Genomic DNA, 13,157 nt, shown 5'->3' on the forward strand with positions numbered 1-13,157 from the left:
TGTCCGATACTTTTTAGATCGCGAGGACTCTTTGGCATCATTCCAATGTGATTACCTCATAGAACTTTTAGAATTTGCCATGGAACATAACTATTTTTGGTTTAACAACAAGTATTATTTACAACAACGGGGTGTAGCAATGGGGGCCAAATTTGCCCCCAGTCTTGCTAATTTATTCATGGCTAAGTGGGAGGAGGATGTCGTCTATGCCCAGGGGAACCCCTCTTTGGTCCTGTGGGCCAGGTATATAGACGACATCCTCCTCCTATGGAATGGCTCATTTGATTCATTGACTGAATTCTTTAAGAATTTGAACAATAACGATAGGGGGATTTCTCTGTCATTTGAAATGAGCCTTTCTAGGATAAATTTTCTTGATTTAGAGATCGAATTAGTAGACAATAAATTTGTGTTCAAAACGCATTTCAAACCGACTGATAGGAATAGTTTTATTCCCCTTGACAGCTGCCACCATAGATCATGGTTGAGTTCGATACCACGCAGTCAGTTTCTACGATTGCGTAGGAATTGCACGGACCTTGATACGTTTAGGACACAGGCAGGAATCCTAAAACAAAAATTTGAAGACAAGGGATATGATGCTATGGTTCTTGATGTAGAGATACAGAAGGTTATTAACACTAACAGGGAGAGCCTAGTGATTGAGAAAGCCCGTCACGATCCTGTGGACACTTATAGGTGGTCTATGCTTACATCCTTTTCGGTACAGCATAAACAAATCAAGACCATCATTAATAAACATTGGGACGTATTAAGAAGTGATCCAGTCCTCAATTTAAAGTTACCTGAACGGGCGAAAGTACTTTTTAGGGGAGCACCCTCTCTACGGAACTTCATTGCTCCCAATGTCATTAACCCTCCCTGTCGCCCATCATTTTTTCACAATCTAACAGGTTTTTATCCTTGCAAAAAATGTGTGGTATGTCAGTTTAATATAGCTGGGAGACATAAAACAACTGAGTTTGTATCAACAACAACTAATAGAACACATACTATAAAATCATTTTGTACCTGTAGTACCCGGTATGTAGTATATCTGATCACTTGCCCGTGTGGTAAACAATATGTGGGGAGGACGACAAGGACGTTTGCGATTAGAGTGGGGGAACACATAGCCTTAATAAAGAGTAAGGTCTCTAAACACACTGTCCCGAGACACTATAGGGAACATCATAACAGTGACCCAACAGGTACCCAATTTTTAGCTATTGACAAATATACACCTCCGTGGAGGGGGGGTGCTATGACTCGGGGTGTTTCCAGATTAGAAACCTACTGGATATATTTGATTCGTTCTTACTCGCCATTTGGTTTGAACATAGAATGGGATATTAATGCCTTCATTAATAATGGTTAATATGCACATTGATAATATTTTATTTTAGTGCTTTATTTTAATTTGTTTATCTGTTTTAACATTTTTTGATTTTTTGATTTTTATGTAAGTGGCAGCCTTTCTATTATTGCTGTTTATGTTATACTAATAATATTGGTCTTGGGACAGAATTCTATCTGCCTTAGGTGCTATCAGTACTTGTCACAGTGCTTGTCCGGGCATGTGTTGTGTCGGTGCTGATATATATTTTGTATAAAGATTGTTTTAAAAACATCTTTTCATTACATATACATAATCGTTCCCATCCCATACTTATTAGTATGGGTGTACTTAAATGTACATCCCCTCTAGGATGTATGGTCCGGCGTATGTTTACATATGTCCCACTTGACACCGGAGATGATGTATTTTCATTACATCACTTCCTGTTGTCGGATACATCCTGGCCGGATGTGTTGTACCTTCCGTTCACGTCACTTCCGATGTTCGACGCTCTCCGATGGGTTGTGACGTATTTCCTCTTACGCCGCCCCTTGCGTCGGACGTGCGTGTGGTGCTGGTGCTTCCGGTACGCGGTGCGTTCCATCGCCGCTTGACGGGGGCATCAGTGCTCTCTATGTACGACACGCCCACTGTGTTGGTGCCTCCCTGTGGTGGGTGTGGCTTTGTCGGCATAGGTGGCTGGGTATGATAATGATTGGATCCGTACCCATGCCCCTTATGCGTTTAATCATGACCCGGAAACACTACTAACGGTATTACAGAGTGGAATAAATCACAACGTCTGGCTAATTTTTACGTTGGGTATGTTTCTAATGTTTGGGCCAACCTAGTTTTCATTTATTGGTTTATTTTACACATGTTTGGGCATGGTCTGTCTGCTGATACATGCTGTAACATTGTAATGAGGCGTGGAACGCACGCCGGGCGCCATCTTAAACCGGAAATGACACGCGGTGACACAGGCAGATGGAATTCTCGCCCAAATTGACTGTTTACTATATAAGTGATGATGCTACAGTGTAGTGCTACCCCAGATGACGTCTGTAGAGGACGAAACGCGTCGGGACTACTGCTGTAGCACTGTTTTTATGGATTAAGCGCTTGATTTCTTTGGTTACATGTGAGTTCATTACTTTTTTATTAAATTTTTTTCTCTTAAACGGATTTACACTATTGTGGCTCCTTATTTTTCCTTTGTATGAGTTCAACATTTTGAGCTGGAGTATACTGATGTGGATTTAACAACTAGTTGGGACAACTTTATGAGGAGTCTGAGTTGATACTTCCTTGAAAATCTACACCTGCAAATTTTGGCTTCTAAGTCATAAGCTTGTATGATCCTTCGAATATAGATTCGTTTGGATCCATACTATCCGGTAAGCCTTTAATTCTAAAGGTGACGGGAACATCACAGGGTGCCTGCATGCTAGTCTCATTTAAGAAGGTGGATGGTGACCTGTATTTCACGTTTGGACTGGATCAACTCCTCACATAGAGACTTTTAATTTATTTTTATTCGTTTGGACTGTATTTTTTATTTCTATGCAAGTTTTCAAGAATTGTCACACTTAAGGTGTTTTGGTTAAACTGTATGATGATGCACTAACTAGACTATTCATAACTTTGCTAAGCGCTACACTTTGGTTTGGTATTTGTTTTATTATTCACTGTTTTATCCTTGTGATTGTGTTAGCAGCTTTCTTTCTTTTTTGGATAGCGCAGTGTCACAGGGAAAGTTTTTTGAATGGGTAGGGGTACATTGTACCCCATACTCATTCACATAGGGTGGGGGGCCGGTATCCGGGGGCCCCCTTATTAAAGGGGGCTCCCGGATTCCGATAAGCCCCCCGCCCGCAGACCCCGACAACCAACGGCCAGGGTTGTCGGGAAGAGGCCCTTGTCCTCATCAACATGGGGACAAGGTGCTTTGGGGTGGGGGGGGGCCGCGCAGCCCCCCCTTCCCCAAGGCACCCCCCATGTTGAGGGCACGCGGCCTGGTACGGCTCAGGAGGTGGGGCGCGCTCGCTCGCCCCCCTTTCCTGGCCGGCCGGGTAGCGTGCTCGGACAAGGGTCTGTTGTGGACTGCTTCCCCTTTAAGTCCATTCCAGGCGGCGGAGCCCGCGACGTCTCCGTCGCGGGCCCCGCCTACCTGCACAATGAGCGAACTGTCCCCTCGTGTGTGGGCGAGTCCGTTCATTTCAAAAGTTGCGCGGACTTAGTACGACGAACAAAGTTTGCCGTATTTGTCCGCTCAAAAAGTGCCGTGTGTGGGCAAGTTCGTTCATTCAAAAGTTTGAGCGGACTGTTTGACGAACTTAGTTTCGGCAGACAGTCCGCCCGTGTGTACGCCGCCTCAGCGTAAATCAAAAATGTGTATTTATTGTACACATTAAAATAGAAAAGAATACTTACAAAAATAGTACAATGATAATCATTAGTATCTTTAAAAATGTTTCTTATGGAAGATATCAAGTTTGTCCATGGGGTCTATTGTACCTAATTAAAATGGCCGAATAACCCTTTGTATGCTGAAAAATCTGTGTGCCTGCTGAGATGTTTCTTCAAGCTGTAGGAATTTCAAGAGACTGTCTTTTCTTCCGTCTTTCGATTATAAGAACTCATGTTTCTGATTTCGCACCAAAAGAATAATCCCTCCTTCACAAAAGTGTGGGCTAATGAGTGGTTACCATAGTAAAGCTACCATCTGTCTGGTGTACCATTCTAATGACAGGATGTAGGGGGGAAGGGAAAGCCCAAACATTAAACGGCATCTCAGTTACATAGAGATACATTTCTAAAAGCATATATATAATGAGGTGGGGAAGTAAAACCTAAACAATGTATCACCTTACATAGCCCTTAAAAGCATATATAATATACAATATTCATCAAAATCCTGACAGGTTTTAAATGTTTACTTTTTCAATCATCGCATGTCATAACATAGAATTAATTGACGCAAAGTTTTCTTTCACACAGTATGGAGAGATTATATTCTAAATAAAGTATAATAAAGCCAATTAAAATTTAGATATTAAGAATATAACACAGCCTGTCAGGTTTTCCCCAAAACAATCAGTGCTGCCAGCTATAGTTAGCAACACTAATCCTTGTATTCACTGGCAGAACACAATAAGACTGCGGGAGTGATTGTCCCATTCACAGGTCAGCAGGTGAGAGGGTGTGTGGGGACAGGCTGGGGAGAGATACTAGTCAGTCCCTGGGTAGGCACTGGTTAGTATCAGAGCCAGATACACACAGGTTACATACGCCACGATCGTTAGAGCGAGAGGAATAATGCTAGCACTAGACCTCCTCTGTTACTCTAAACATGTAACCTGTAAAAAAATGTAAAGCATCGCTTAGTACACAACAAAAAATCGCGCTAACTTTAGTGTTTTTTTTATGAATGAAACAGTTTTTTTCCAAAAAAAGTTTGAAAAATTGCTGCACAAATATCGTGTAACATAAAAAGTTGCAAAGACCACCATTTTATTCCATAGGGTCTCTGCTAAAACAATATATAATGCTTGAGGGTTCTGAGTCATTTTCTAGCATAAAAAAAATATGATTTTAACATGTAGGAGAGAAGTCTCAGAATGGGCCTGGGTGGCAAGGGGTTAATTATCCTAAGTAATATACAAATAATTATTACAAGCACTGTGAGTTCTTCCTCTCAGTCTGCTGCAGGGTGTTCCAGCTTGTATTTATACTGCCGCTCTGTATGTAGCTTCTGACAGGCTGCGCAAGGAGCCCCGTATTTTAACCAGTGCTGGAGTGGGTCTTTAGCTACCCACCCTCCAAATGTGGGGTCTCTGACTCCTGATCATCGAACTACAATCCTCAAAGTCAATCTTTTTTTTTTTTTGGCAAATGGGCCTATCTTGAGAAAGGGGCCTGGAGCTGCAGCTCCATTAGCCCCTATGTTAATTTGGCCCTGCTGGCGGGTCATCCAGAACATTATAACCAAACCTGAATGGTGGGACAGTTTGTATAGATTCGGTCAAGTGTTCAGCGACTCCGCAGAGTCATGCTGGTGTTTGGAGGTTTTTGGATCCGGAATAATGATTTTCCATGCTCCTCAAGCGCTGGCTCGGCCCCCCCCCCCCCCCACTTGTCAGACTTTTAAAGATATTTCAGTGTAGAAATCACTTTTTCACACAGTTTAAAAGCAGATTATCTTTAAATAATATACCGCATATTTCAGTACCATTTAGGCAATTATATCATACTCTAAACATTATTTCCATGTGCAATTCTCTAGGTTTTAGCAGGGTAAGGATTTGGGCGCTATTTGGTTTTAGAGAGCTATAGTAAATTCGATTTTTGGAGTATTTTCTCACCAGAGCTATAGTGAATACTGTTTTAGCGCTTATTCACGCTAATTAGCGCAAATGCGTGCAAATTTGCGTGCATTAGTGCCGCTGCGCTATAGTAAATGACCCCCATAGTATTTCTCATATGCCGGAAGGCACGCAGTATGCGGTGTGGAGATTAGTCTGAGGAGTAGTATACTTACAGGTCCTGTATAGCTGGTGTGATATTTAAGTTACTGGGTCTAGTATTCTGTGTTTAGGGTAGAGTATATTTCTAGTCTGTTTTTGTCTTACCATGGATTTCCATTATCCGGTTCCTAAGTCAGTGAGGGGAGGGAGGTGTTTGGATCGGGAAGCTTCTCTGGTCATCACAATAAGACAATGTGGATGTCGGGTTCTGTAGGGTGTTACTTATCTATCCTGTGGTCCATTCAGGGATTTGTTGGGTATCTTCCTATGTTCTTCTCTGCCTTCTGTGGTCAGGAGATGCCGTGGGACTGGTATTTCTCAGGTCTCCTGCCGCACACGGAGAAAAAGGAGGATGCTGTCTGCGATGGCGACTTAAGCTGAAGTTCCCCACTTTGGCGGCTCCATCCATGGACTCTGCTCTGTGTATTGGAGGGAGGCGGAAGTCACTATACCAATCGGGTACATCCACTATCGTATGTGAAGGGCAGTGCAGAAGTGCTCTAAGTCCTCCGGTACTCTGAGATTGATGGTATGGCCGTTTGCAGAAGCTGACAGACAGAACGGAAATTTCCATCTGTATGCTATTGCTCTTTTTCGCAGTACATCTAGCAGTGGTCTTAGATCTCTTCTCCTTTGCAGAGCAAAGTGGTGTAGTAGTCTTCCTCTTCTTCCAACTTTACACATTATCTTCTCTTTCACAGCAAAATCAGTGAGGCAGCAAATCACGTCTCGATGGGTCTGCCTCTCTTCCTCTTGGGCGCAGAGCCCTGTGGATATGTTCCATTGTGATCAGGGTGTCAGGGGTCTCTCAAGTAGCCCATTAAAGATTGTGGTTATCTCTTGGGTGAGCTTAGGAGGGTCAATGGATTCAGGGAGGCCTCTTACCCGCAAGTTTTGGCACCTCCCACGGTTATCGAGGTCCTCCATATGTCTGTTTATTTCTCTGAGATGTATTGCATGGGATGCTGAAATCTTATGAACTTGGCAGAGGGATGCATCATGGCAGGCCTGCGTCTTTTCCACTTCCTCTACCCGAAGGAGCATTGTTTGGAAGCCCGCTCTGAGATTCGAGATAGCCGCAGACAGCGTATTTTTAATGTCTGCCGCAACTGCACCTAGGCCGGCTAAGCTCAGGGTCTGATGTGTGTGTGTTTGTGTGTGTGTTGGGAGCTGGGGCTTGCCGGCTTCGGCTCCTGGATCTGTGTGTAGATCTGCTCGCTGAGGATGCCTCATGTGCTGCGGCCTGTGACTCCTGAGTGGTGCCTCTGGATCTAGCCCAGAATATCTCGGGAATGTGCTGGCTGAGAGGGGGCTCCTGGGTGATTGGGAACAGGTCGCGGATGTATTTGGCGGTGTGCACCCCATACTTGCCGTCGATGAGGACGTCTTTTCGGAAAATAGCTGGACCTCTCAGACCGGGAGCTCCGAGTTAAGCGTCCATCTTCTCTTGGTGCTAAGCCACGCCCCCTCTTCACTTTTTATATGAGACTAGCATTCCACAAAAAACAGATGAACAGTCGTCCGAAAATCTGATCGTGTGTACGAGACTTAAAGAGGAAGTAAACCCTGATGGGTTTACTTCCTCTTTTTTTCCCTGCAAAGGTAAAGCATAATGGACTACTATGCATCGCATAGTAGCTCATTATGTGTCACTTACCTGACACAGGAGCCAGCGAAGTCGCCGCTGTCCCCTGTAGTCCGCCGCATCCATGTTGCTTGTGGCGTCTCGCAGCTCCGACGAATCACAGCGGCGCAACCGCGATGACGTCACTCCCGCGCATGCGCACGGGAGTCGCGTCTCGCAGCTCCGCTGCTGCCATACGGCGAAGCCGCGATGACGTCACTCCCGCGCATGCGCACGGGAGTCGACAAATTTGACAAATCCATTCTTGGATTTGCCGCATTTAGTGCGCCTGCGCGCCGCTGTCTACGGCGCATGCGCCGTAGACAGCGGTGCCCATTTTCGGGCAAATATCTCCTAAACCATATAGGTTTAGGAGATATTGCTTGGACCTACAGGTAAGCCTTAATCTAGGCTTACCTATAGGTCCAAGTTGTTTGGAAGGGTTTACTTCCTCTTTAAGACTGGGATGCCATTAAAGTTCATGTGCTTGTAAAGGCAGGTTTCCCAATACTTTTGGTAATATATTGTACATCTAAACTATATAAATCAAATAATAATAATAATGGAGATATATTTCATCTCCTGGTTGTCTCTATATATCACTAATATGAGACAGTTCTCTAAAGCTGGATATAAAAATCTAAAAAAATTAATATCTGAAATATGAACAACTGTATGAAAATCTAATGAATGAAAACCAGCCGCCAGCAGGAAGTCTGATATAGAAGTACAAATAGTATAATATAATTCTATGTATAGAGCCCTACACTTAGTGACAAAATGTGTGATGAGACAAATGAGAAATCTGCAACCTGCAATGTGTCCGAATACCAACACTTCTAATGTAGATGGGATAACTCCACCAATAGTGATCAATAATAACAATTCAATTCACTACAAAAATGCACTTTCATATATGTGAGGAAGGGCAGATCTTCTCCAACCTATTCACAGCTACTTCAGTCTATATAACATTTAATGTGCAGAAATACAATATCACCTGAGGTATCCAGACAATGGCCGCAATCACATTACATAGAAGGGAAAAAGCCTCCATGTCACTGCCTGGACTCCATCATACACGGCTGCAGTCCGGAGTGGTGTGTGCACTGAGTTCTGTGTATACTCGTTTATATGATGGAAGTGTACAATCTGTGATTCTATATGTATTTAAGGGTTATGCACTATGGGGGCTTTTTCTTTTCTATGTAATGTGATTTTGGCCATTGTCTGGATACCTCGGGTGATATTGGAGATACTACCTGGAGGTCTGACATTCCGTGGCACAGTCTGTTCTCATCGGAAGCCGGCTTGAGCGGAGTGGCGCTGCTGGAAGGATATAAACAAGCGTGTCTGGGTACTTGCTTGTAGAGACATACCTTTTGGTAAGTGACATGTTTGCTCACTGGTGTGGTGGAGGTTGATTGAAGTTGATGCAAAGAGGTGGAAGTTGATCAGCATTGATTTAATCTATCTGGATGAATCTCTGGTATTTCTGTTAGACCCCTTTCACACTGAGGCAGTTTTCAGACATTTTAGCACTAGAAATATCACCTGAAAACTGCCTCCCATTTATTTGCCTGAGTGCTTTCACACTGGGGTGGTGCGCTTGTGGGGCATTAGAAAAAGTCCTGCAAGCAGCATATTTGGGGCGGGTTATGAGCATTATAAATAGCACCCCCAAAACACCCCTACCCATTGAAATTAATGGGCAGCACTTTCAAAGTGCCTTGAGAGTGCTGGAATACGGGTCTTATTTCTTTTATTTAAGATCCCGTTGTTACCGGCCCACTAGCACACAAAATGCTCCGCTAAAACACCACTAAAGCACCGCAAAAAGACCAGCGCTTTAGTGCTGTTTTAGTGGTGCTGCAGTGTGAAAGGGATCTTACTGCACAAGTCACTGTATGGTGATTGGAGATGGGAGTAGTGGTGAATGGGTTGTAGGAAATCTGCTTTTTCACATTTATGTCTTGATGTTTTGCAATTTTTTAAGATAACTTTGTTGCTCTTTATGTTTATGTATTTTTGTACATTATATGTTATATAGATTGAAGTAGCTGTGAGTAGATTACAGGAGATCTGCCCTTCCTCACATGTATGAAAGTGTATTTTTGTAGTGAATGTAATTGTTATATCTAATCCCTATTGGTGGAATTATCACATGTAGTATAATATGGAAGACTGCAGCACTAGTATATAACATTCACACAATACAAATGTGAAAATATAACAATAAAAGTGAGACTCCTCAACACAAAACTCCCTATAAGTGTATATATAACAATAGTATGGAGACTATTTCATTGATAACTAATGAAGAGAATTTATAATCAGCATATATAAAATTAGTGCAGCAATATTAGTACAAATTTTCAAAAAAAAAGTCCAAATAAAGAACGGTAATAATAAAATCTTCTCCACACCATAAGATCAAATCCTCCACCATGATGTTCAAAGGAAATCCCAAAGTACAATGGTTTCATTTTTAGTCAATGAAGTTTCCGCAACATGAGTGAGACTTCTGTGACCATCAAAGTGAATCCCCACAGCTGAATCCAAGACTTAGCAGAAGGTTGGAGGTGAAAGCCTAGAGGTCAGTGTGAGTGTGTATGGTCCAATCCCCATACAGGAATCATGAATGGATCACACCACCTCATCCACTTCTCATGTCACATTTAGTAATTGGGATCCACAAAAAGAGAAATCCTCCAATAGTGTAGATAATCGATCGTCTTTTATTAAGTGATCTAATATTAATAATTCCAATAAAGAGAAATGAGTTCCATTCATGTAGAGAATAGTTACATTCATTTCTGGGGGAGAAATTCATTTTTTTCTGGTAACATTCTTCTCTTCTTCTACAGATTGGATAAGAATCACCTGACAGACAGTTCCTGCCCCCACCTGACATCTGGAATAAGAAATAACCAGACACTGAGGACACTGAACCTGGATGACAACAATCTGGGGGGTCCTCATTTCAGGGATCTGATGGAAGCTCTGACAACAAGCCGGATAGAGGAATTAGTGTGAGTATAACAGGACTGACTGAGACAATAATATTCTGGGACAGTTTTATATCTAAACCACATAATATAGAAATATGAGAATGTCATCAAATTCCATCTTTAGGCTCCATAAGACTCTATGCACACTTGGCTTAAAAAAAATGTCAGTTCCCTTGGCAGAAAAAAAATTCATATAGAGAGTTTATTATACAAAATTTCGATGAGTTTCGGAGAGTTTTGCATTTTTTCTGCCAGAAAGCTCCAATCAGAAACCTGTACCAGAAGAGTTTTTTTTTACCTGCCCCAAAATATTGATCTCAAAATATGTCTGTAATCGCCCCAATGTGTATGGAGACATAGGAGAACATGGAGCTGCTTCTACAGGCAGAACACAAAACTCCTGTAGTAGCAGCATTTTTTTTTTTGACCACTTCAGCCCCCGGATGATTTGGCTGCTGAGTGACCAGGCCATTTTTTACGATTCAGCACTGCGTCACTGACAATTGTGAGGTCGTGCGGCGCTGCACCCAAACAAAATGTATGTTTGTTTTTTTTCCCACAAGTAGATTTTTTTTGGTTGTATTTGATCGTCTCTGCGGTTTTTATTTTTTGCGCTATAAACAAAAAAAGCATTAATTTTGAACAAAACACAATATTTTGTACTTTTTGCTATAATAAATATCCCTTTTTTAAAAAAAAAAAAACAATTTTTTCCTCAGTTTAGGCTGATATGTATTCTTCTACATATTTTAGGTAAAAAAAAAATCGCAATAAGCGTATATTGATTGGTTTGCACAAAAGTTATAGCGTCTGCAAAATAGGAGATATATTTATTATTATTATTTTTACTAGTTATGGTGGTGATCTGCAATTTTTTTTGGGACTGTGACATTATGGCGGACACATCGGACACTTTTGACACATTTTTGGATTTGTGTGTTTACACACACACGCCCCTGTTCTGCCTCTCGTGCCCGTGATCGCTCGTGACTGGCGGTCATCATGAATGTCGGCCATGGGCATTGGCACCCTGCAGTGCAGCGAGCACGTGTGCGTACCTGCTATCCCGATTCCGGTAGCCGACGTATAGCTACGGTGATTCACGGGATTGTGCCAACCTGCCGCAGTAAAATGACGGCGGCTGGTCAGCAAGCAGTTAAGCCAGTGTGCATGGAGCCTAAATATCCAATCCTGGACTGTTACACTTTAATACAAAAGTATTGAGACGCCTGCCTTTACACACACATGAACTTGAATGGCAATCCCAATCTTTGTCCGTATGGTTCAATATTGAATTGGCCCACCCTTTGCAGCTATAAAAGGTTCAACTCTTCTGGGAAGGCTGTTCACAAGGTTTAGGAGTGTGTCTATGGGGATGTTTGACCATTCTTCCAGAAGCACATTTGTGAGGTCAGGCACTGATGTTGGATGAGAAGGCCTGGCTTGCAGTCTCTGCTCTAATTCATCCTAAAGGTGTTCAATGGGGTTGAGGTCAGGACTTTGTGCAGGCCAGTCAAGTTCCTCCACCCCAAACTCGCTCATCCATGTCTTTATGGACCTTGCTTTGTGCACTGGTCCAAAGCCACCCCTCTGGCCAAGTATACCACATCCACCGCCACCCCTCTGTTCAGGTATACCACGTCCACAGCCACCCCTCTGTCCAAGGATACCAGGATACCATGTCCACAGCCACCCCTCTGTCCAAATATATCACATCCACAGCCACCCCTCTGTCCAAGTATACCACGTCCACAGCCACCCCTCTGTCCAAGTATACCATGTCCACAGCCACCTCTCTGTCCAAGTATACCATGTCCACCGCCACCCCTCTGTCCACGTATACCACATCCACCACCACCAGTTCAATAGCCAGTGCGGCTCTTCTGCTTGATTCTGAGCATACATGGAATTTTGTGCGTCAGAATTGTTTACACACGATCTGAATTTATGACAACGGAATTCGTCGTCGGAACATTTGAGATGCAGATCTCAAATTTTGTGTGATGGAAATTCCAAAGGAAAATGTCCGAAGGAGCCTACATACAGTCGGAATTTCTGACAACAAGCTCCCATCGAACATTTTCCGTCTGAAAATCCAACCGTGTGTATGGGGCATAACAGTGTAGCACAAGCTGGCGGGGACTCTTTCCATGCTGCCCCCCTGCAAAGTGCTGCCCTAGGCCAGGATACAGCATTGCTCACCAGTATCTTCCCGACTATAGAAGTTAAACTAACAGGTCTATAGTTACTTGGCAAAGACTTTGACCCCTTTTTAAATATGGGCACCACATTGGCCCTGCACCAATCCAGTGGTACCATTCCAGTCATTACTGAGTCCCTAAATATTAGAAACAATGACCTTGAAATGACAGGATCCGTGGGTGGATGCCATCTGGTCCAGGTGCTTTATCCACCTTTATTCTGTCTAATATTTCTAGACCAGATCCAGGGGGGGTCCTGTGCTGTCTCACCTACGGGGAGAAGCCAAGGAAAGCTGAGGATCCAGGGGGGGACTTTTCCAGTGGAGGACCGAGCGCAAGGCTGGTGTCTCTGGAGGAGCCTGGAAACTCAGTTTGAGGACACAACCCGGATCAATATCCTTAAAGTATCGCCGGGTCGGCTGAAAGAATCTGGTACTGTATGCAGGGTCAGATTAA

At 43.2% G+C, this 13,157-nt stretch overlaps 1 protein-coding gene across 7 annotated transcripts in view; it reads left to right on the forward strand.

Moving 5' to 3' along the window:
* Positions 1-13,157, forward strand: part of LOC143942800 (NACHT, LRR and PYD domains-containing protein 3-like) — a 415,453-nt gene that overhangs the window by 269,085 nt on the left and 133,211 nt on the right. For 6 of the 7 annotated variants that reach the window (XM_077464200.1, XM_077464197.1, XM_077464199.1 and 3 more), the window contains exon 8: positions 10,357-10,521. The exons of the other annotated variant lie outside the window; for it this stretch is intronic. In XM_077464200.1, the coding sequence (XP_077320326.1) occupies positions 10,357-10,521 (165 nt within the window). The remainder of the gene's footprint in view (positions 1-10,356; positions 10,522-13,157) is intronic. 7 annotated transcript variants of the gene reach the window in all.

The sequence above is a fragment of the Lithobates pipiens genome, unplaced genomic scaffold, assembly GCF_037356315.1.
Source record: "Lithobates pipiens isolate NorthernLeopardFrog02 unplaced genomic scaffold, aLitPip1_a1.2 Scaffold_30, whole genome shotgun sequence".
Classification (NCBI taxonomy): Eukaryota; Metazoa; Chordata; class Amphibia; order Anura; family Ranidae; genus Lithobates; species Lithobates pipiens.